Here is a 24956-nt window from a genome sequence, read left to right on the forward strand (position 1 = left end):
GAGGTATTATCATCAGGCTTTAATGCTCAAAAACAGTCTCACAGCCACGTTCGAACTATAATGGAACTGGAACAAATACCAGCGCTAGACAACATCTGTGTCCAAGGACTTAGGTCCCCACCCCCACCCAAAATAAAAGTAGACAACAATGCCAAGATTAAACAGGTTTGTTCTCTTCCTCTATCACGAGAAAAGTAGTAAGTGTATCTGCTCCCTATGTAAAGCTATTCATAAACAAAGACACAGCACATTCACCTGCAGAAACCTCCATTCAGGTCAGAGAAAATAGTTTTGAAGCATTAACAAGCTGCACCTGTTTAGCACTCCTATAAAATAAATATTACCTGTAAAAATGAAGGTAGTAGCTTTTTTAATTTTACCATACAAGAGGCATATCCCATTAAATTTGGACAACACCTTCCTGGCAACTATTTCTGATCAACTTTCTGAACCAACACTACCACATAAGATTTTTTTTTTTTCCCCTTCTTCAGATGTTAGCTAGCAGAGATCATGGTTCTTGTAAATTAAGGTTATTTCTCTAGAAAAAGTGCACTTCCCACTCAACTTTCCCCCCTGAAAGGAAACACCTTAAACTGCAATAGCAAAGAATTTTATGTCCAGAATACCTTTAGAGGGTACTAGAGTTCAAATCTTTGCAGAACCAAACCATCCAGGTTGTCTGTAGGAGATGCAAACACTTCAGAAAGACACTCAAACTCACCACGTTAGTTTTCCACTTACAGTGAGACCCCTCAAAAATTGAAGAACCCTATTACTCCATATGTCAGCTGCTTATCCAAACACTAGCATACATAAACCTTGTTAAGTAGACCCTTTGTTTGCACTTAGCCGTCAAGCTAAGGTCCTGTCAGCACTTCCATGCAAATGAATAACCCCAACATACTGTCACTGTGTCTGATGCATGCAGGTGGAATCAAAGGAGGCTGCTACTCTTCTAAGGTTACAGAAGATTGTTGTACAGGCAAAAATGAGTGAAGAGGAAAGGCCAATGGTGGATTTGGACACAGTTGCAGCACACACAGAGCACAGGAAACAGTTGGAAAAGCAAAAAAATCTTCACCCTGCACTATCATCTTGCTATTTAAGGCTGTACCCCACTATCACATAGCAGAGTCCTTTGGATGATTGGCTCAGGTAATCAAAGTAGAAAACAGATAGAAATAATACTGCCAGGTGATTAGAAGAGAACTGGTTGTAAATTTAAACACTATTTTGATTCATTAATCTCCAACAGTTAGAGACAAACCTGAAGCAAAATTAACATGATTGTAAACTAAGCACTCGTATCCTGTGGCTATTTTTTGGCCTGCTGAGAGAAAATGAGCTGATCAAAGAAAAGACACTTCATTGAAAGCAGCGAGATTAGTGCTGCTTCAGTAAGCTCACAGTTAGTTCCCATTAACTAACCTGTTTTAGAAGCTGGTAACACTGTAATTAATCTTAGCTTCAATTCGAAGTGAAACAAGGGAGTGACACGTCCATCTCCTGATGACATTGCACCTGCCCTACAAGCCAGTGCAAGTTCATGTATAGTCTTTTGTTGTTGTGGACCAGGTGAAGAGCTGTAAACAATTTCACACTACAAGGCACGAGCATTCAAGACTTCCCTGGGAAAGCGAAGCAGAGGTACTGTTTTGCTGGCTCAATACACAATGGCAAGTTGAAATCCTACCAAGCGATTGCAGTTAAGCTAGGAATCCACCATCGCTGTCAGTATGAGGAGCTTTAGCCACGAGCCAGGCTAGAAAGACATACAGCAGTGTAAGTAAGCCCCAACGTCATGCCCTCCAAGGCAAGCTTAATGTCTCAGCAGCAAGTTAGGACTGACAAAATATTAATGTTTTATGCATTCACATTTCTGAGTAGCTTGTTAGGTTACCAATACCAATATTTCATAGTGTTGCGTCCCTTAAGTAAATTGATGAAATTCAAAGATAAAGGGAAAAAAAAACACAAAACCACAATAAACAACTAAAAATCCTTCAACAACCACTTGTTCAAATCAACCTATCTGAAATCTGTCTTCAGCAGCCCCACCTTCTGCTGTTCACTGTTATCTCTTACCATATATCTTTCGACATAATATGATACATTAGTAAATTTTAAGAATATTTATCACAAAATACGGCTTTCCAGAATTGAATTTCATGTTATTTTTAGCTGATATTCATCAGAGCCTAAACATATATATACAAACTATTGCTGACAAAAATCTTTCTCTAGTGAAATATGGTACATTACATCGATAATAGTTTCTGCATTTGTAAGAAAAATCCAAAGTCTGAACAAAATCTTTTGCTGATAAGTTTTTCTCTGTTCTGTGGATAGTATTTTAATATCACACAAATATTTTCCTCTGTAGCAGTTCCACCTTCCAGTCAGATTTTGTATGTTGAAGCAGAAAGGTTCAGGTGCAGTAGTTGGTACATAAATTTTCATGCACATACCTGAAGTTCCTCCAAAACTGCCTTCAAAAATCTGTGTAAAGTTTCACTTCCCTTTAAGCTTTAAAATGTTAGAACATTAAAATGTAATAAGCATCATGAAGCACTTTGTCCAGGAAGATCTTTGTTGTATTGTATTATTGGCAAAGACGTCCTTTTTTATGGACTGAAACACAATTCATTTGAGAAAAAAGCTACAAAACTAAGAAAATGGAGTAAAATATCACACCTTTCCATTCACATAGGCACATTGCTTATTCTTACCACTGTCATGACTTCGGCTACACACTTCCTCATAAGTATCAGCCCCTCAGAGACATCCCACTTAGTAAAAGAGCGATCTCCAAACAGACAACCAACGGTGCCAGAAGGTCAGCTTATAGATTGTATGTGTTAAAGCACAGATCTGAACATATAATCATCCACATCCACATAAGACACAGAGAGTTCAGCCTGTGGCATGTGCATCATGAAAATATTAATGTGCATCCCTCTATGGATAAGAGTTCATCCTATAAAGATAACAGCTGTATTCTTCCCTGTAAGAAAACCTCCAAGCTATCTCGCTAATGCAGAAGTGCCAAGTACTTCACAACTTGTGTTCATCTATGCATTCACAGGTACGCTTGTGTACAAGTACAAACATGACAGGCAGATACGCACATACACGCACCTAGCCGTACACATTTCACAATGCACAGAATTGCCAAAGGAGGATAAAAGCAGAGGAAATGTATAGAGAGATTATAACTTTTCTGAAACAAACTGATATACTGGAAAAGGATGCAAATCTTCGGGTATTGTAAAGCAATCTAAATCCAGGCTGCTATCTATCATCCCACATTTCCACTTCCACAACTATGTGGTCCTGCTTCTCCCTTGCACCACCAGCAGTGTTGAGGGAGCCTGCACATATGCAGACAATTAGGGAAAAGATCTAGCTCAACATCAATTCAGCACAGACTTTGAGGGGGAGGAGAAAAATCACATCAGCCTGGATTAGACCAGTTTAAACGCTGTGGAACTACTCTGTGAGAGTATAGTTTAAGTAAGTGCGAAGGATCTTATCTGTATATTGTACAGGATTTAGCTTGGGGATATTGAAAGAAACCACCTCATCCTCCTCTCCATATGCTTTCTCCTTCCCTTGGGTCAGTATTTCTGACCACATACCTACATGACCAATCGCTTGAACTGACTTACCCAGCCAAAAATTGACACTGCAAAGACTTAAATTTAAAAGATTAGGCTAAACAACTTCGAGGAATTGTGCTCTGAGCAAAAAGCTAGTTAGCCCACTTTGAATAAACAAGAACTGGTTGTAAGGGAAGGGGTGAGGGAGAGTTGTAAAGGACAAGATTGCCATCTTCCACTGAAAAGAGACAGGAATTTACAAGCAAATATCCCCTATGGAATACAGGGGCAGCAGCTGAATATACCAGATTGGAAAAGGGGTAAGAAACGACGACAGCAAAGTCTATACCAAGTACATACACAGCTTCTTTTAGCCAGGAATGAGAATTTAGTCTGTTGAATTTTACAAGTCTATCAAACACACAGTCTCCCACAAGTGACTTCTAAAACACATCATGCTACCATTAACTTTACAGTTAAGATTAAAATAACATATGAAAACACATAGCTTATGTATTTATATTTATAAAGCACAACACCATAAAGTCAGTAATGCCCTCTAACAGACTAAGTACTGATATCAAACACTTTGAAATACAAGTACTGCCATGCAAATATTCAATAAATAAATAAAGTAATTTTTTACTCTTCATAGCACGAAGTTATTTGATGAAGGGTAGGTAAGGCGATCCTGCTAAAAGCACCTCCTGTCTGAACACCAAACATTTGTTTTGTTACTTTGTCAAAACTTCAGGACAAAAGCTAAGTTTGTGTTTCTTCAAAGTATTTTACAAGATAAACTCTATTTTGGTTCAACAAAGGCACTACAGACAAGGCAGAAAAGTACAGAAATGATGTGTGTGCTATTCTCAGAGAAAGTCTCTTATATGGCAAGACATCAAGACAGTTGAGAAGCAAACTTTTTCCCAAAGATTTATTGAAATCTACAAAAACATAATGGCTTTACTTTCAACTTTTTGCAGGCTCAAATGTGAGTGGGGAATTGTCATCTAAATGCCACAGCGCAGAACAGTCTCAGGATATTTTGGTTGCTTTAACACCTAGTTTGAAATAGACTATGTTGGCCCAAAATGACATATGGCAATAAGTTGCAGTGAGCACTCAAAACTACCTGCTGTGATTAACGACGTGTGTTAAATCCTCCCGATACCAGCGGCAGCCAAGCGCCACTTAGCTCGCTTTTCAGCACTTACTGAATGAAACTAAACTACCACGACGGTGATTTCTGTCGTTTTCTCTTTCTGAAAGGGGGTGTCGGGAAGGTGGCACGTCAATGGGAATCACGTCCCTGAGCTTTAGGAGGGACAGGTGTGTCGGCGGGACCCCCTTTCCCGTGGCAGGCCGGCTGGCTCACCAGCGGGTCCCGCCCCGTGGGCAGCTCTGCTCTCCCCCGCCACGGCGGGGCTGGCAGCGCCTCACTCCCCGCGCAAAGCTCCCGGCGGGGCAGCGGCCGGCCCGGGAGAGTTTCTTCCCCACGGCTTCCAAGCGGGGCGGCGAGTGGCAGGAATGTCGAGGCGCATCTTCGCCACGTCCTGCCGGTAAGACACCACCCCCGCCTCCTCAGCCTCCGCCCCCGGGGGGCCGGGAGCGGGAGGCAGCCTTCCCCGCTCCGCACAGCCTCTCCTCAGGGGGGGATCCCCCTCCTTGCCCTCCGCTCAGCCGGCAGCCGCCGCTGCGTCCCTGCCTCACCTGCCCACCTCCTCCCGCCTGTGAGGAGAAGAACAGCTTGTGCATCTCCCGGTTTGGGGAATATCCGCCCCGGTATGGGTGCGTCTCAGCCCGGTTCGTGACTGACCGTGTCGCCCGTGAGGAGAGGGGAGGGGAAGGGGAGGGGGTGTGGAACCGCCTCAGCCGCACACCGCCAACAGCCGCCAGGGGGCGACGTGCTGGCGGGCCGTCGGGGGCGTGGCCTCCCCGCCAAGCCCCACCCCTCCGGGTGCCCTCCCCCGTTCCATTGGCCGAAATCCTCAGTGGCCGTCGGGAAGGAGGTGGTTGTGACGTGTTGCGTGGAAGCGGCGCGAGGCGCTGGGCGGCATTTGCGGTTTGGGCTGTGTGGTGTGTGTGTGTGTGTCTGTGCATGCGCGCGCACGCCCGCCATGAAGGAGACGTGCGGGTGAGGCGGCGGCCCCCTCCTTCCCTCGCGCCTCCCTCAGGGGCTTTTCCCGCCTCAGCCCCGTGAGGGGCCTGGCGGGGCGGGAGGCTGCGGGACCTGGGGGGGTGGGGGGGGGCGGGAAATTTGTTTCCCGTCGAGGAAATCTCTTCTTGAAAATAAATGATAAACCCTTCCACGGGTTAGGGGCTCCGCGGGGTTGGCCGCCGTTGTTGGAGCGCCTGGGTTTGGCGTGGTTGCGAGTCAGGTTCTCTGTGCTGCGCTGTGTTGTCGCTGTAGCCTGGTAACGGCTGGGCGAGGGGCGGCTTTGCCGCTTAAGGTTGGAAAACAGAGAGTGGCTTTCTCTGAACATTGGTGTCAAGAGCAAGGTTGCTTTAACTTGACAGAGTGTGTCTGCAGGCTTTTCTTTTTTAGCGTGGGTTTGTGTGATAGGAATGAAAGCTGTTCCCGGTGTTATTTCAGTGAAGGTCACAGGGTTCAGTTGATTGGTGCTATCGATTTTGGTGGTTCAGGAGCTGGATTTCCAGTCATTCCTCTTCCCAAGTGGTGAGGGTGGAAGAGGCCGGAGTGACGGAGGCAAGCTGTCCTCATGAGTAGGAGAAATGCATTCACAGGGAAAGCTCCTGCACTGCCCTGATGGCTGGAGGCAACTCCCTAAACTGTAGTGGTGTAAACTTATCCATCGTCTCTCAGAGTGTGCAGGAGAAATGGCTGGCAGCTTTGTAAAGCTATAAATAAGTGACAAAACCTGGAACAAACTAAAGTTGACTTCTTTTATAAAATCAGGATCTGTCAGAACAGAAATATGTTGGAGCTCTTCGCTGTGGTGGACAAATCCTAGCAAGAGTTGGCAAAATATTAAGCTGCAACAGACTTCTCATTTAAACAGAAGGCTGATAGTACTATGCCATGTATACTGCTTATCTCTTAAGTTCCCTTCTGTGTATATGCCTGGCAGTCTGGTGCACTTGAGAGAGAGAGAGAGAAGTAAGATTTTTATTCTTCAAATTCCAAAAGGGGAACAAATTCTACTGGGCATAAGTCACTCTTTCAATAAAACTTCCCAAGTGCCATTTTCCTCAGCTTCTAAGTTGTGAGATCAAATGTCTAGTAATATGTGCAAGCAATGGAAAAGTATCTACTAGTGACTAGAAGAATTTTATAATAATATCTGATATATCTAATTGATGTTGCCCTTTATGTCAATCTCAAATTATAGTCTCTCTAGGAAGAATGGGGCAACAAAAGGCAGACAGTGACCTTCTGCATGCTGGAAAGGTCTTGAATGCTAGCAAAGTCTAAAACCCATTCTTGGTTTGTGCAAACTTTCTGAAGTACAAGTTGTACAATGCAAGTAATACCTGAAACATGTAGGAAGCTGCTGCTGCAGATGCTTTAATTTAGCTGTAATGCACAGCAATTAAACATAGGCTTTCCTTCTCTATATGTTATGAAAATGGTATAAGAAGGAAAATACTCATTATGAATAGTTTTACTTGTGAAGCAGAAGTCAACAATGCCTATAAACAAGGCAAATTATGTCAAGGTCTAGTTATACTTGTAAGTAAACAGCCCTTCTGACTGGAGAGGCTAGTTAATAGGGCTACAGTCTTAATACCCCCCCCCCCCCCCCAGCATTTTGGAAAATACATTGAAGAAAGTTTGAGAAATGAGCTTATAGAAAAGGGGGGGGACGACCCACTAGGTGACTAAAAGCTCTGTCTGTAGTTGGATAAAGCTACTCTGGGAGAGACAAATCTGTCTTACCTCAATGGAAGAGTAAAGGGAACAATTAGAAATAGAGAGCTGTAATAAGCTGTCTTTTTTGAAATCAAGCATTGAAGCTTCCTTTGAGCATTTCCTAATCCCATTCCAGCTGAAATGGGTCAGATACGTTAAACAGTTATAAGCACCTCTTGACTAACCCAGCTAATATTTGAAGTTGTTCGTATATGAAGTAGGAAAATACCCAGTTTGAATAATGGCATAATTAATCCCTTTAGCCTTAGGGTCTGGATGTGGACTGTCTGGCGAGCATGATGAATTGTATAGACCTTTTAATGTGTCTACCCCTTTTGCTGCAATTGTTTCTGTAGAGACCCTTGATCCATTAAGTACAGTTCTTGCCTGCTGTCCCACTCCTTTTTCTCTCCTGGTTTCAGCTGGTAATGGAAAGTAGGGGTTTTTTCCACAATTTTTCCCTTTCTAAAGCAAGGGGTTTATGGTGTTTAAAAAAAAAAAAAAGCTACTACTGCCTTTAATTTAACGTTGTCCTGCCATGTTAGTTCTATGCTACTTCTGATAGCAAATAAATCTAGACACGCAAGGTAAGAGGAGGGTTGGAGGTGAAAATTATGTCTTGCTGTAATTGGAGTTCCACGGGCAGCAACCTTGTGGGCCTCCAAACCCAGGTGCCTGGTGTTCTACTCTGCCTCTGAACTGTAAAAATTGAACACTCTGTTAGGAGCAGGAGGCTCTTATAGCAACATTAGCTGCAGATAGGTTATGTTTTCGTTCATATTCTTCCATAAACAAAACCAAGGTAATACTGAATTTACCGCATCAACTCTGTTTAACAGACCACTTTGTTATATGTCCTTCCTCTACAAGCAATTATAATGCCCCTCCAGAATCAGTAGAAGCAGAGCAAATATGTTTAAAAGAAGCCAGTGTTAAAAGTGTTTTGTTTAATGTTAGGAGGAAGCTGATGGAAATGTCCTAAATCAAAACTGATATGAAACTGCAATGTGTCCAAAACTGCTGCTATATGTACTGTCACCCTTAGTGGATTTCAAACCATTTCATTTCCTGGTGATCAGCTCTAACTGTTTAGAGCAATGCAAATAAATTGTATTAAAATGGTAGCATCTTGGATCTTTTCTTGTATCCTTTTTTTTTAAAAAAAAAAAAAAAAAGAAGTTGTGACTTCTAAATTAGGTCAAGTTACCTAAAAATCATAAACAAGATTTTTTTTTCCTCATTTATGTTAATGCTGGGTAAAAGAGCAGAAGTTGATTTGGAAACCTGTAAGCTGAACAGTGTTTTCCAATAAGGTGGTTTTTTGCTTTTGTGAAGTCTTCAGTATTTTATTTTCTCCCACAGTACTTCTAGGCTGCAGAACCAGCCTCAAAAGCAGTATGGAGTTACTTCTCCGATTAGCTTGGCTCCTCCTAAGAATATAGATTTCATTCACACTCAGAAGCTGGTCGAAGCAATGAAGCCGTTTGGGGTGTTTGAAGATGAGGAAGAACTGAAACACAGGTATAACAAGACTTTAAAATTTGTTATTCTCTTGGAGTTTCTAAGTCAAGCTTAACATGGGTTTTCTTTACAGGCTGGTTGTTCTTGGCAAACTGAGCAACTTAGTCAAAGAATGGATTTCTGAGCTTGCTGCGAGCAAGGTAAGGATTTTTTTATATACTCTTATCAAAACAGCGGAAGCCTTTTCTTTTAAAGGCTGTACTACTAGGATTCATGCTAAAGTTCAACCTTTAACTTTCTTCTTAAGTGTTGAGTAGAGCTGTGGTAACTGCCACTGAAATAAGGTGTAAAAGATACTTCAAATCAAGATCTGGAAGTCTTTGGGGCTCTGAATAAATTTGTGAAGTGGATCTATCGGTTGACTTGTAGCAGTTAAAGCTGAAACAATGTGTTGTGGGATGACATAAATGGTAAATGGGCACTGATCTTGCCTCAAATAGCCTACAGCACTCAATCTAGTTTGAAATTATTACACTAGGCTTGCCTTTTGTATAGGTCTTAGGTTGTGTTAATTTACGGGTGTCTGCTGCAGGGAAGACTAATAATAGGTCTTCATTTCTGTAAATTAGTGAAAGGACAGCTACGTTACTCATCTTTTTTTTTTTTATCTGAGTTGCAAGCACTCTTCAGAAAAACAGTATGTGTCTATTAGACTGACAACTCTGTACGGGAGTGAGAAGACATTGTTTATGGAGGCTGGTTTAGTCTTTCTAAATAATTCATATGCTAGTTAAACTTGCACATAGGTCAATGTGTATCTTATATTCTAAAGTAAACTCTTTCTCTTCTACCCACAGAATCTTCCGCCTTCAGCAGCAGAAAATGTTGGTGGCAAAGTATTTACATTTGGTTCTTACAAGCTTGAAGTACACACTAAAGGTAGAACTTCTGTTGTCTGGCCATAGAATGGTTTGGGTTGGAAGGGACCTTAAAGATAATCTAGTTCCACCCCCCTGCCATGGGTAGGGATGCCTTCCACTAGACCATAGTTCTAATGTTTGAAAGTGACTTCCAGTAATAACAGAGGAAATTAAATCTCTTTGCAGGTGCTGACATAGATGCTGTTTGCGTTGCTCCTAGACATGTGGAAAGATCAGACTTTTTTCAGTCGTTCTTTGAAAAACTAAAACATCAGGAAGAAATAAAAAATCTAAGAGTGAGTAAGATCTCTCCTTGATAGATTGTGCAACTTATACAATAAGAATATTGATGTTAAAGACCTGTATTGGTAGTAAATGTCTTACAAGCCAAATCAAAAAAAGAAATTGTTTTTGAGCACCTTCTGAAATACTATTTTATGCAACATGAAAATGTTTAAGTCAAGCTTTTGGTCCCTTTCCCCGATGATTGTACATCATACAGGAATCCTTGTGGTATACTACTCCCCTACCCATGGTTTGGGAATGAGTCAGCTGAATCAAAAAGCAAGGTTGTCCCTAGGAGCCTTGCTTTAATCTTAGATGTAGTAGGGGCTTAGAAATAAGGTAACTGCATGCAGGAAGAGGAAGGGACAGCCTGAAAACTAAGGAAGTTGAATGTGATGTGGAAAGGCTTCTGTCAGTACCTTTGCCATGGTGTTCCTCTGGGTGTATGTTAGGACCTCTAATTAATTCTTCTCTGGTCATGTTCCTCTGGCTGGTCAGCCTGAGACTTTGCAGAAGGGATGCACACTGTCAGCTTTGCATGAAGTTAATAGGAGCTGTGCTGTGAACATGCAAAACTGCTTTGTAAAATCACCCTCAGGTGCGTATGTTGTGTACCTTGGGTGTAAAACTGAGCTCCTGAGAAGTGTTTCTCTTAGCCTAGTCTTCCTTGTGCAGTCGTTTTTGGAAGACCTCATGTGCATAGCTAATGAGCTTTCGTTTAGATGACTGTCACGTGAAAACAGACTCCTGGTGGGCTGCAGCACAGTTCTAACAAGTGGTCTACAAAACTGAAAACTGTCCTATAAGGTAGCCGATAGCATCTCGGGCACGGTAGAAAATAAAAATACAGAAGGCTAGTGCACACAGTCGAATGTGGACAGAATTTTTTAGATTTCTCTGGATTTAACCAGTAGTAAGATAGCTACAGAAATCTCTTACTGTTCTTCCTCACTACCAAGGTTAGTACCTTACAGCCGCTGATACTGGTGGCTCATTGTGTACTGTTTGTTCATTACAATACATAGTCAGGCTCTGAATCTCTTGTCTAAATAACTTTTTAAAGCTAGTATTAGTAACCGTATTAGTGCCACACTGCTTACAGCTTATTAACAATTTTTTTTGACTTGGAAGCAGCTCAGTCTTTGTACTGACTTGTTTAGCAGTGTAAATTCTGTATTTTATCATGGTTTAGGGAAAACATTAAAGTAGCAAAAAATGTTTTCTTACACAGTTATCTCCTTTACAGGCAGTTGAAGATGCATATGTACCGGTTGTCAAGTTTGAGTTTGATGGCATTGAGGTAAGCATTTCATTCTTTAAGTGAGTAATTTTTTTTTTCTTCCTTTGAAATAGGATAACTTCTCCAGGGACATGTGACTGTGCTATTGTTGACCACAACCTATCCCAAGAGAGCACATTGCAGTAGAATGACAGCTTATAGAAAAACATGCCCCTAGGAAGACTGGCAGGCATGGGAACATCGGAGACATCTTTTTTCTTAACCTGTGCTGTAGACCAGGGTAGCCTACTTGAATAGAATTTATTTCACAAGGATTGTGCAGAGTGGGAGTAGAGGCACTGTCCTGGCTAACTCTTCTTAGCTCTGACAAGCTAGCTTTTGACAGAGGGATGTCTATAGTTCACTGTGTGAATCGTGTGAGCAGACTGAATGTTTTGTTGCAAATCAAAAATGAGGTGGTTATGAGACAGACAATCTGGAAAAGTGAAAGTACGCATTTGACTCCTGGCTAGACTTGTCAGTTGCAGGAATCCTTGTATCTTGACTAATCTTACACAGTGAATAAAGACCTGCATGCTGTAGTACCTAAGCAAGTTGCTTGGTATCACTATCATGAATATACTTAATTCAATGACCTTTTTGTGGCCTTTATCTGGTACAGACATCCACAGAATAATTTTCTTGCCTCAGACTGTACTAAAAACCAGATACTTGAGGATCAAAAGGGCTTACTGCATAAAGAAAATGCTCTCAACTTAGCCAAAGTAGAGTTGAGGTGATTGAACTTGTGTCTTAATTCTATGATTAATTTTAAGTGCCTGTTTAATGGAAATTCTAAGTTTGGAGTAATCTTTTCAACTTAACACCATCACCTTTCTCTAGCTTAAAAAGAAAAGGGGATGCAGTGAAGGTTTAGTAAATAAGAAAATGGCTAGAAGTTACATATTTTGAGTTTTCTGGCAAATAAATCTCTTGGGAGATGTATCTATAGTTACATAATGCTAAGTACCAATGTTAACTATGTCCATTTAGACTTGAATAACTGTCCCCTACTAGTGTGCTGTTCACAAGCAGTGCGGCATTCTTACTCATGGTTGGCACTTTTCTTCTCTGAAGATTGATCTCGTATTCGCAAGACTGCCTATGCAAACTGTTTCTGATAATCTTGACCTCGGAGATGACTCGCGTCTCAGAAGCCTGGATATAAGATGTATACGGAGCTTAAATGGTAAGCATATATACAGATCTTTAAAAAGAAAGTGTTACTAAAATTGGTATAGAATGCACATTACATGACCCAAGTTTCTGTACAAGATGCAGAAGCTGGTCTCCTATATACTTGTGATCTGAGGAGGTGGCAAAATGGGCTTAAATTTAGATGTTTCAATGAGTCTTGTGTTTAGATAGACCTGTATTTCATGTTTCTTTGATCACTGTGTGTGCAGTGCTCTGGTTTGCTACAGGAACTGCTTCAGATGAATAGGTGTGGCGCTTGATAGAGAAGAATGTGTGGTAGTTCATTAAAAAAAAAAAAAAATTAAAATATCTGAAGCCAAACTTGCTCACTGTTTAATACTGACTGGTTTAATTGTTCCTGTCATAAGAGACTTAGCTTTTGGAATCCTTAGAAAGGCCTTATTAAAAATTGTTGGCTGTAGTCTAAACAATGAAAAAGCTGTTCAGGGCACAAGTGAAATTAAGTGATACTGAATGTTATATGTAATCTGTAATTTTTAAGGTGATTAAAAGCAAGTAATCAAAACTTGTTTTCATAGACTTGAAAGATAACCTGTAAGCTATTGATTCAGTATAGCATAAACCTGTCTTGTATCTGTTACTGGGAACTTCTGTACTTTTTTCTTACAGGCTGCAGGGTTACTGATGAAATACTACGTCTAGTGCCGAATAAAGAGAACTTCCGGCTCACGCTCCGTGCAATTAAATTGTGGGCAAAACGTGAGTAATGTGGTGGTTCATATCTTTAAACTTTTCAGAGGCACCTCATGCTGAAAGAATAAGACCATTAGAAGGACTTCAGCTCTGGGTAGCTGTTTAAATGACAGTTTTAAAATGAAAAACTGGTTTTTAGTTTAGGTTCAAGGTCTCTCCATGTGGTAGAGTCTGTGTGTTTTTCAAAGGGAGTAGACTAGGAAGAAGAGGGGAGTGCCTGCAAGACAAAGTGCTGCGTTGCTTGTCAAGAACCTGACTACAAGTGATAAAAATGCCAAGTTAAGTGTAAAAGCTTGATACCTAAGGAACAAGAAAATACTGTTTGTGCATGTGGCTAGAGCAAGTGCTGGAAGAATGGCAGAATTTTTTTCTGCCACTGGAAGTTGGAGTGAAACTGTAGCACTGTAGGCAAATTTCAGAGTAGCAGTATTTGGGAAGTGGTGTGGTAATAATTGTTTTTCTCATCGCTGTAAGGACCAACAATTTTGGCCTCATTGCACTGCAGAAATAACTGATGTTGAGGCTGAAGTGTGCTAAGTATTCTATAGATTGTGAAGTTGGTGCTGCAAATTCGAAGGAATATAATTGCATATTGAAAGACTACAGGCTAACTACCATGTATGTATTCTAGGACGAGGCATTTACTCCAACATGCTGGGATTTCTTGGTGGGGTTTCCTGGGCAATGCTAGTTGCCAGAACTTGTCAACTCTATCCAAACGCTTTGGCATCTACGCTTGTGAACAAGTTCTTCTTGGTTTTTTCAAAATGGTAAGAATTACTGTTTAGGACTCTTTTAACTTGCATAAAAAAGTAACACTTTGAGGCAGTTCTTTTATATAAGATTTACATCAACAACATTCAATCCTACCCTGAATTACATGGCAGAGTTTTAAACGGACAGTTAGTTACTGACTTTTCTTATATAGGGAATGGCCTAATCCTGTATTGCTGAAACAACCTGAAGAAAACAATCTTAATTTACCAGTGTGGGACCCCAGGGTATGTAGACATTGCATTCAAAAGCCTTTAAACTTTCTTCTAACCTAAACTGGTGCTGAACGAAAATGTTTTGACATCACAGGTGAACCCATCAGACCGATACCATGTAATGCCTATCATCACTCCAGCCTACCCACAGCAGAACTCTACATACAATGTGTCTACATCAACACGAGCAGTAATGGTAGAGCAGTTCAAACATGGTAAAGTTCTTTCCGTGCTTATTAACTGATTAAAAAGTATAATTCTTGCTATATGAAACCCATTATCTGAATTGGTTATATTCCATGATGTATTCTGCCCTTTTAGGTAGACTAGGTCTCTGGGAAGTATGCCTGTTGCAGGCAATAAGGCATCAGCTTTACAATGAACTGTTGTAGTAGACCTGCATTGTGTCAAGGAAATTCCTACTTTTTGATCTGTCAATTACTGTTCGAAACCTTTATCTTGTAAAGTTTATATTGTGCTCTGTGAGTCTTAAAACCAAAATGGTGATAAGGTTTTCAACCTTAATTGTAGGTCTTGCAGTTACAAATGAGATTCTCCAAGGAAAATCAGACTGGTCAAAGCTCTTTGAACCACTGAACTTCTTTCAGAAGTACAAGTATGTATGAAATCTGCTGTCTGAGCTTGAAGGTGTTTACTTACTGGTTAGCATAGTGAGTTTTAGCTTGCAGTCTAAATAGAAGATGGCATTAATGTTTAGTTTTCAGAAACTGGAGGTAGTCATATGAATTTTGGTAAGGATAAGTATGGGGAAGGTAGAAAAACTGTATGTTATGCCACTGACACTGTTTTTATTAGAAAAAATCAACTATGATATTTGGAATGTATCAGAACAAAATTCTGAAGGATGTAATCAGTTTTTGTTCAGTTAATACTGTGCTGAATACAGGATATAATCTATCTTGTCTGGAAGTTATATTCTAGACTTTTAAGGTAGTTCTGGTTTCCATTGAAGGAATATGAAGTCCTGAGCTAGTATATTAATTTTCCTTTTTTTCTAGACATTATATTGTGCTGACTGCTAGTGCCTCTACTGAAGAGCATCACTTAGAGTGGTGAGTCATGGTTTAAATGTGGATTCAATACATAATTGAAACTTAATTTAGTGTTGCACTTTATTTTTGTTAGCAGTATTAATAAACAAAGTATTAAACTGTGCAGCTAGGCATGGAATGCAGTACCAAGTTAAGCAGACATCAGCAAAATCAAAAGCTTTCTTGTGAAGGGAAGTTAACATAAATCTTGCTGTTTAAGAAGTTAACCTACAGATATGAATCGTGGTGAGAAGGAACAAAGAGGGTTAGCATGCATATACCTGAGGGTCAGATGCTCTTTGTCGTCTGTATAAGCAGATGCAAGGGGACTGCTTACCCAACACTGATTCAGTTAGGAGGATGTTGCTTATTGCAAAGACTGAAGCAAACTAGGATTACTTGATGTCATCGGATGTGTAATTGACACTGGAGAGCTAGATCTTTTACTGCCTTATAGAGTAGTCGTCTCCAAACTTTTTTGATCACACACTCCTATCAGCAAAAAACAATTTTTGAATGCATACTTGCAATATATATCTATTTATTTACAAGTTACATACACATACATTACTGAAGTTCTAATATTTTCTTCCCGAACCTCAATGGATTGCCTTGTGCACCCCTGGGGTACGCACACTCCCAGCTTTGAAGACCACTGTTCTAGAGCACTAGAAGACTTGATTTCATAACTCTTACTGGATGTACTATTTAATTAAGGACTAAATTGCACTGAGTCGGCCTGTTCCAGAGCCTGCTTTTCTCCAGTGAAGAGAAACAAGGCTGTTTAATCTGGGTGAAAACTGACAGCCTGCGCAGAGCATCTGAATGCTGAAAATTGTATTTTCTAGGTTTTAATCTAGTAGTGTGCTCAGACATCTTACATTTAGTGCAGGAAGTGATCACTTCAGCATGCTTGGTAGTGGATACGTAAATTGCAGGAGTGCTGATCTACTTTGTGAAACAATGTGAGAAGCACTTCAGTTGTAGCTAGAGGAGACGGCTGCTTTTGACATATTTGTCACAGTCTCAAGGGAAGTAGGCCGATAACTTTTTTAACCTATGTGAATGTACTGACTAACTGTAAATCTTGAAATAAAGGGGAATGGTGAGGAATTAAGGCATTGTAGTGTGTGGTGTTCTTAACTTTGCGATGGTATTCTTTGTTAAGAAATGAGTACTTTGCCTGCTTTGAGTACTTTTTTTTTTCAAGTAAGCCAGCAAAATAGCTCTGTGTAGCAGACCACTGTTCTGAGGGCACCTTGGTTATACTTCAAAGTTTGGCTTGTGCTTTAAGGCAAATAAATTAATTCTTGTGCTATCTCTAAAAGACAGCTATCTAAAAATAGCTCTAATAGGTAATACCTTTTACCTGAACTTTCCACTATGTTCATTTAATCGTGTCGGCTACAGCTTGATATCAGTCAGGTATACAACAAGGAGTTATGGGCAGAGGTCTTAGAGCTAAATAATTTTTAATGTGAAATCGTTTTAAGTAAACAAAGTTTTTTGAATCTCACAATAAAGATGAGGAAAGTTCTAGCAGATGTTTTTGCAGTGACAGAAATGGAGGCAAATGAGACTGTATTTGGGAAAACTAAAAAGCAAAAGATCAACTTGCTTCAGTTTGCTATAAGAACAAGTTTAGTTCAACTCTTGAATGGATTTGGGAATAGATAGCACATCTCTGTTGTTCGTCAATGTGATACTTTTGAAGAGCATACAGATTTCTGACTGCTTTCAAAGTTAGCAGTGTTTTAGGTAAAAGGGTAAAATGCCGATACTCTATTTGAATGAAAAGCCTTTGTGATCACGATTAATTGCCTGGGTAAGTTTTTGATGAGACTGTAGTGACTAGATAATTTCTTTATTAGAGGAACTATTTTTTCAATTTGGCTGGAAGAGGATAAACTCTTTTCACTGATCAAGCTGCAGGAAGAATTGCATTGAATTTGTGCTTGAGCCTCTTCTAAACTACTCTTCTCCTTGATCTTTGGGGTAAAAAGAAGTTTTGCTCCACCTCAAAATGCAACCGGAGTTGCTGGGATCTGCTTCTTGTTGATATTTCCATCATAGGTTATAGGTTGAAGTGTTGTATCTGAACTGTTAAGAGTACAACTTAAACTGCCTTTGGAGACTTTAAAGTTCAAATGTCACTGGAAACATCTCAAACTACAGTGTGTCTGATAGAAAAATTAGTATCTGCTCAGCTGAATGAAACTTACTACTTACTGACTGGTTAGCATTTTTATATAAGCATTGTATTATAAAAAGGCATAAAACTACTGTGCTAGATACAGTTAAAAATGAGTAAATATCTCTTGTTCTTATTAGGATTGGCCTTGTCGAATCTAAAATTCGTGTGCTGGTTGGAAACTTGGAGAGGAATGAATTTATAACTATTGCACATGTAAAGCCACAGTCTTTCCCTGGCAACCAAGAACTCCATAAACAGTGAGTTTTGTTACTTTTCTGAAGTACAGTTTGGCCAATGGATTGTAACTTGTTTATATTCATTCACCTAAGCTCATCTGTGAGAGACGTTCAGTTATGTACCACCTACTGTTTTGTAGGTGTGAGCTCTGACAGGCAAGGTTCTGAGCATGAAGTTTTTGTTTCTTTAGAAAGATCTTAAGGAGAAGTACTCTGAGTACTTAAGTATAGGTTGACTCTATAATCTTTAACTGCTGCGTACAACTAAACTGTTTTGCTTGATCCCTTCTTGAGAGTAGATACTAGCATCCAAACAACTGGCATCTGTGCATAAATGATAGATCTGTGGTTCTGTCTTTTAGGAGCGGATATGTGTCAATGTGGTTTCTTGGAATCATATTTAGGAAAGTGGAAAATGCAGAAAGTGTTAACATTGATTTGACTTATGTTATACAGTCATTCACAGATACAGGTAAGCCTACATTTTGCTCTAGTCTTGTAGGGTTTCATTCTTTTATTCCAGTGCAAGTTGCTTCACAAAGCTAACTGCTACCTTCTGGTAGCTATTAGATATTTCTATAGAAAGCAACATATAGAAATTAGCTTTAAAAACACACTATTTTGACATTTTGGCAAAGTAAGTCCATCTTGAAATGAAAGTGTGTTCTACAGTCATAGACCATATACCGTATGTGAAATAACAGCTCTGCAGATTGTAGTAAACGCGCTCCCAAAGGAACTGCATTTCATGAAGTGGACGGTCAGATGTGAAGCCAGGAGATGTCCATTGACTAGGTGTAGCTACACTTGTCAAAAACTCTTGTCAGTTGCTGAACTTTGAAAGTGGGAATTATCTGTGTCAGGCTCTAAAATGAGTTGTTAATGTCCGTTGACAGTATTTTTCCAAAATAACAGTTTGTACGTATTATGGTCCCAGAACTTTGAAAGTGAGTTGTCACATTGTAGTTGCATGCAGTCTTGCATGTAAACCTTCGTGTTCATCTTCCATTATTACTTTTGATAGATGTAGAGATAAAGTCACATTGCACATGTTGTTAGATAATGCTAGAATGCAGGGGGGGTGAGGTGAGGAGTTGTTTGAAAGTATAGGTCTTTCCCATAATCTATTTACTTCTTCCCAGGCTGACTGCTCTTATGCCTTTCAGAAGTACTTGTGTGCTGTCAGGCTCAAGCCCAGCTATCATAATGAAGGACTAAAGAAATGGGGTTACTCTTCTGAAGTGACAAGTGCGTTTGGACAAAGAGTTCTAAACAGTGGCCTCCTTTTTAAATGTTTGTTTGCAGTGATGATGAGTTTATTTGTAGTACCAGTGTAAGCTGTGTGTTCTCTTCCTCAAACAACATGAATAAATACAGTAAAACCTGATCTTTGTAGCTTTTGCTTTGCGATATGAGAAAAGCACGGAAAAATGCATCATAACTCTTGTCTGAGTTTCAAGCCAGGTGGGGTGACTTCCTCAGATTTGCACTGCTAACTGTACTGATGCTTGTCTTGTACGTTGCATCCAGTGGCACTGTGTTTCAATGTTGTGGCAAATGTAAATTGTGTCAACAAGGTTTATGTACTGCTAAGAGGCTAGAACTAATATTAAATCCTTTTTCTGTGCCCAAACTTTTAGTATAGCTGTGTGCTCTTAGTTTAGTGAAGTACAGCCTACAGTATGTTTTGGATACAGGGTTTGAATCCAGAGAGTCTGAATAGAAAAGGCATTTCTTGAGAGGTGTGAAATCCTTTGGCAGATGTGGAGTGACCAGTACTTATGTGTAAGAAAGCTTTTACCATATGCCTTGATGTTGAGAGAATATTTTTAGAGGGTAAAGATTAACTTCAGGTTGATGGGCTCAAGAATATAAGGCTCACTGCTTGGAAGGCCTTTATCTCGCTTTTACATAAAAACATTATTGAATTTATTTCGAAGCAGCTGTTCATATTGGTGTGAATGTTCATATTTGTGCTTTTACTTCGCTCTTAGGTCTTATAAGCAGTTTTGGGTTTGTTGCATGTTGTTGCTTTGATTCCCACTTGTATGTTGGTAAGATGACTTCCCAGTTATGCTCATGATAGGCCTGTTCAAGAAGCTTATCTAAATGTGACTTAATTCTGTAATAACTGCTGTGCTAGTATAACATTTTTAAGTTGCACAACAGGCTGTTTGCAGGCATTTAAGAAAAACCCGTTTAAATTGTAGTGATTATGATGAGTCAGATGTGCCTATAATCCAGTCTTTCTTGGACACATAGATAGAATTTTAACATCTAAAATACTGAGAAGTTATGTGATGTTACAGAACTCTTTCAAAGAAACCACTGTGAGTAAGGTGGCTGGTCTCATCAGCTGTGCACAATTGGGTTGATTCAGAAAGTCCTCTAGATCTCAACCAGAAAACTAGTGGCTGAGGAGTATTATTCCCTTCAGGTTAAAATCCACTCAGATTTGCTAATCATGCATCTCACACCACAGCTCTGAGCACATAAATGCATATTTGAACTTAAATAGCTGTTACGTGTCTGGTCTATACTGGACGTGAAATGGGCATCTTAGGTCACATTCGTCTTCTTGAGGCTATATGTGAAGTGCTTGCGTAGCATTTTGTGTTCAATTAGGCTGGAAACTTCTTGCTCTTCTTCATTTTGGCTGGACAGATGTAAAGGCTTGCTGTTTCTAAAGAAACCACATGTAACTTTAAAAAATACCTAGTGCAAACTTTCCCACTAAGCTACAACACTAAATTTCCTGTTAGTTTACAGGCAGGCTAACAATCTCAACATGCTAAAGGAAGGTATGAAGATTGAGGCAGCTCATGTGAAGAGAAAGCATCTCCACTATTTTTTGCCTGCAGAAACCTTACAGAAAAGAAAGAAGGTATAATAAAAATTTGGTTCTTCTGGCAATATTTTTTTTCTTTAATAATTACTTGAATTACTTTTCTTTAATAATTACTACTTTTTTTTTTTAACTGTTATTTCAGCAAAGCATGCCAGATATTAGTCAAAATGCTAGTGGGCTTCAGTGCAAAAGGACTTCAGAAGGAAGCCGTTTGGACAGTTCCAGAGACATGGACTCTAGAACACTGTATAATTCCTCTTCATTAAATAAGATATCTGAATTGGACACCTCTACAGCAGAGATAGAAAGGTTAGCTCCATAACCTTAGAATTGTGAAGACACTGCTTTTAACTGATGCACAATGTGGATGAGGTCTAGGATTTCTTGTTTGAATCTGTGTGGATCATAAGCATGTGGAGGGCTCTAATGACTTTGGGAACAAAGTTGGCGTCTCCTTTGGGCCATGAACACATAAGAATGAAGAAGAACTTGATACCAGAGAAACTATTTGATCTTGAATATAAATCCCCTTAGGTTAGTGTGTAACTTGAAGATGGAGTATTTTATGTGTAGGTAACTGTTCTTTCTAACAAAAAGTATGGTTAATGCCAAGAAGTGTTAAGTTCTAATGAAGTGCTGGTTTTGATCACAGAATCTCTAGAGTTGCTGCTGAGTTAATGGAGCAGTATGAGAACTCAGGCAGTATCACTTCCTGGGAAGTCTGTCCAAAAAATATTTCAGCACGGGAGGAATATGTAATCTTGAGAGTAATAGCCCAATACTACCAAATGTGTAATGCCTGCTGTGTTCAGACTGTTTAGTACTGTAGGAGCAGCATGCAAAGAAAAAGAGGTGCATGTCTGGATAGAGCAGATAAATTCATTGAAAGCAGCACAGGGTGCTGGGTATACTAAGCTGGAAAAGCAGTATGTAGAGACTCATTGAGGAATATGCTTAAGTTTAAATTTGCAGTCTGAAGTTCAGCAAAATGAAGATCTTGTGCTAGATTGCCTGTGAGTTTGTGGTGTTCAGTAGAGCTGTGACAATGAGCTAAGAAGGTAGACGTTTGTCTTGCATGAACTTTCTGGAAATTAAATGTATAGTATTCTACAAACTAGCATTTTATAACTCTAGTGTCTGACTGTTACAGAAATCCTGTATGTCAGAGATCTAACAGTGCTAACAATAGAGAGAAGATACTTCATGTAGCTGCACCATCAGTGTCTAAGGGACTTTCCATTCCTGTTATCAGTTCAAGTATGTATTGAAGTAGTGGGTGGAATGCAGTCCTTAATTTTGAGGCTAAATTCCAAAAGCTTGGTTGCTCTTACAGAAATGGAGGCTACAGTTGCAATGAGAACACTGGGACCTCCAGCTGATTGCACCATTCCAGGACATAACACAGTTTCTCAACTCAGAGCACATCTTGTCCAAGGACAGCATGAATTAAGTGGGACTGCAATTACAGATCCTAAGAAACCTGCACCTAAACGACCTTATTCACCTACCTCTAAAGGGCATCATTTGCCTCCATTGGAAGAATGCCCAAAAAAAACAACAGCCAGAGAAAAGGTAAGGAAGGGGGCTAGGCCAGGGAGGATTTGAAGTAGTATTAATTATTGATGTAGAATGAATGAAATAACTGAGAAGAAACACATATATACATCCCCAATGGATTCAGGAACCTAAAATTTAAGCATAATGATAGTTTACTAGGATAAAGATATGGGAAATTGTCTTGAACACACTGTACAGCTATCAAACAAATTTTTTTCCAAGATCTGGCACTAGTGACTGTTTCTGGTCTGGTGGCAGGGTCTCTAAATACTACTGTACTTATATTTTACTGCACTTACCAATTGCCAAATGAACTTGGTCATTAGGAAGCAGTTTTTAAAACTATTGAGAAAAAATTTATCTAAAAATGAAGAGGATATGAATCTTATAAATGTAAAAGTATGAGCTAATCTTGTTCTGACAGGTGATTTTTTGAATGCCTATTGATAGTTTTGCTGCTTTAGAAATCTGCAGCCTACTTGGTAGGTCGTCCACCGCTGAAATGACAGCATGGAGTTGCTTGTTAAATCTTGGGTTTGTGGAAGCTTTTGATTACTGCTCGATTTGTTTTATTGCTGTATATAAATCCTTAAATAGCTGTTCTTATGGCTTCACCTCTGATTTGAGGCAGAGGTGAAGAACGACTAGAAAAAAATCAGTTTTGATATGTGTAAAGAATCAACTTGCAGACCTAGTGTTACCTAGTGTTGAATATTTCAAGTACAGATTTCAAGGTTTGGGTGGTAAGACTTTTTGAGAGACTTGAGATTCCTGTGTGGTAATGGTAGTCTTGTCTAAATGTTGTTTTAAGAATGGCCACTAGTACATTTAATGTATGGACTGGAAGCTGTGTCTGAAGATGAAGGTAATTTTAGTATAGCAATTATTTTGAGTCTCTATTCTATTCTTCTAGTTAAGTGGACAGGATTCAGCATTCAAAGATGGTGGCAGTCCAGAAGATATCAGGAGCAGATCTACAGAAAATGTAACTTTGAAGTGGTTTTACTTGGTAGACTAACTGAAAAGCTGAATGGACTGTTTTAAGTGTCTAGACTGCCTCACATAAATAATCTATACGTTTATTGATGTAAACAAAAATATGCTTTTTAGTTTAACTTATTTCAGTCTTCATTTCCTGAATATTATACCTGTATGACCTATCTTTTAAATGTTACTACTAGATGATTTGGTAGTATTTATCTTCTTGCCATGCTCGAAATTGGATTTTATTTTTTTTTTAAACCACTTGATTCACTGGCATAAACTAAAACTACTATAGAGACTAAAGCATTTGGCCTCTCAAAGGGAGGATAAAGAGCTTTATATTTAGTGTAGCTTGCTATTGAAGCATAAACTCCTGAGGGCACACCCTCAAATCAAGATGTGGTCTTGTTGGTAGAGTAAAGGTTGAAATACTTGAAATGCTGTATGTATGCTTATAGGACGTATATAAAAAACCCCAAGAGGTGAAGGTTGTCGATGCATGTATGTATTTAACTTTTAAGTATCCAAGCTGCCAGACCTTGCTGTCTCTTAACTCATGAATATGACAATATTGCCTAATAAATCCCTTCTGGCTTTTTTAGGGTGTCCTTGGAGGAAAATCCATGCTGATTCCAATTATCAACACAAGATCACAGGTATTAATTATTGTACCTTTGTGTTCATAGGTAAAGCGAAACTAGACTTTTCATTTTATGTACAAAGACTTATGTACTATTAATCTCTGTAAACTTGGTAGATCTAAGTAGCTGGTAAGCTTTTGCCTATCATGCTTCCACCAAATTGAATAGCTGAACAATGACCTTCCGGGTTTATTCACAAAAGTGAAGCCAAAGTTTCCAAGTTATTGAACTTGGAAAAAAAAAAAAAGTTTGTGTGCACTCAAACACTGAAACAGTTTGTTTCCTGATTTGCTTTTTAATTAAGCAGATCTTTCCTAAGGTGATCTGAGCTCTTACCTTGAATACTTGTATACTCATTTCTGTGACAAGACTTGGAAGCTTTGAAGTGTGTAAGTGGCTTTAACTCTGTCATGTAAAATGTGAGATTGAGGGTTATAATACTGGAAGTGATCTGGACAGTAGAGACACTGTTTTCCTGATCCATGGATCTGAGCAGAATGGTAGCTTCCTCTATTATGCTGTTGAGCAGCTTGCAACTTAGTCTGTCCACCCCACCCCAGGAATACAATTATCAACTGATGCCAGGAAAGAAGTGTGCAGAGGGGAAAATGCTCTTCCTCTGTAAACTGGTGGTGACTAAATAAGTGGTGTGGTGGAAAAAAGTCCTTCTCTGTAAATATTGGGGTTTGGGCCGTACTGTTTTGGTACATAAAAAATGTTGTTATATTCAGCTAGAAAAAGGGTTATCTTCTGCTACTTCTGAATTGATTAATTTAAAACTTTTTTGTGTGTTGTAGAGGCTTTCCAGTAAAGAGCTACCAGATTCTTCGTCTCCTGTTCCAACAAATAGCATTCGTATTATTAAAAGATCCATCAAACTTACCCTTAATGGGTAACCAGTATCTCTTCAGGTAAAGCTGATGACAATCACTTCTCTTTAATGGTCCATGTTATCAACACGTTGTTGTTACGAGCAAAGTATGGAAGGTTACTGTTGCCATACTGCAACTGGCCAGTTACAATCATGGTCTTATTTTGTAGTATTGTTAGATGTTTGCTTCCTTTTGAACTACTCTTTGCATATTCTTGTAACAGTTATCTTTATTAGTCTTAACTGTCACTAGCT

The 24956-nt window shown here is 39.5% G+C and overlaps 1 protein-coding gene across 1 annotated transcript; it reads left to right on the forward strand.

The window, feature by feature from the left end:
- The first annotated feature begins 5719 nt into the window (after nucleotides 1-5719).
- PAPOLG (poly(A) polymerase gamma) lies at nucleotides 5720-24726 on the forward strand. The gene is made up of 22 exons (XM_086460803.1): nucleotides 5720-5736; nucleotides 8836-8994; nucleotides 9068-9134; nucleotides 9792-9873; nucleotides 10041-10150; nucleotides 11386-11439; nucleotides 12496-12607; nucleotides 13246-13335; nucleotides 13961-14099; nucleotides 14258-14330; nucleotides 14413-14533; nucleotides 14850-14934; nucleotides 15338-15391; nucleotides 17702-17821; nucleotides 18163-18272; nucleotides 20563-20684; nucleotides 20791-20957; nucleotides 21799-21905; nucleotides 21982-22220; nucleotides 23119-23190; nucleotides 23792-23845; nucleotides 24628-24726. The coding sequence occupies exons 1-22, from the start codon at nucleotides 5720-5722 to the stop codon at nucleotides 24724-24726; spliced, it is 2253 nt and encodes a 750-aa protein (XP_086316929.1).
- Nucleotides 24727-24956: the final 230 nt, after the last annotated feature.

Source organism: Leptosomus discolor, chromosome 2 (genome assembly GCF_034619465.1).
Source record: "Leptosomus discolor isolate bLepDis1 chromosome 2, bLepDis1.hap2, whole genome shotgun sequence".
NCBI lineage: Eukaryota > Metazoa > Chordata > Aves > Leptosomiformes > Leptosomidae > Leptosomus > Leptosomus discolor.

Coding starts and splice junctions, on each gene's coding strand:
- PAPOLG (XM_086460803.1), top strand. Junction 17,822..18,162: donor AACCAAGAACTCCATAAACA/GTGAGTTTTGTT, acceptor TCTGTCTTTTAG/GAGCGGATATGTGTCAATGT. Junction 23,191..23,791: donor GGAGCAGATCTACAGAAAAT/GTAACTTTGAAG, acceptor TGGCTTTTTTAG/GGTGTCCTTGGAGGAAAATC.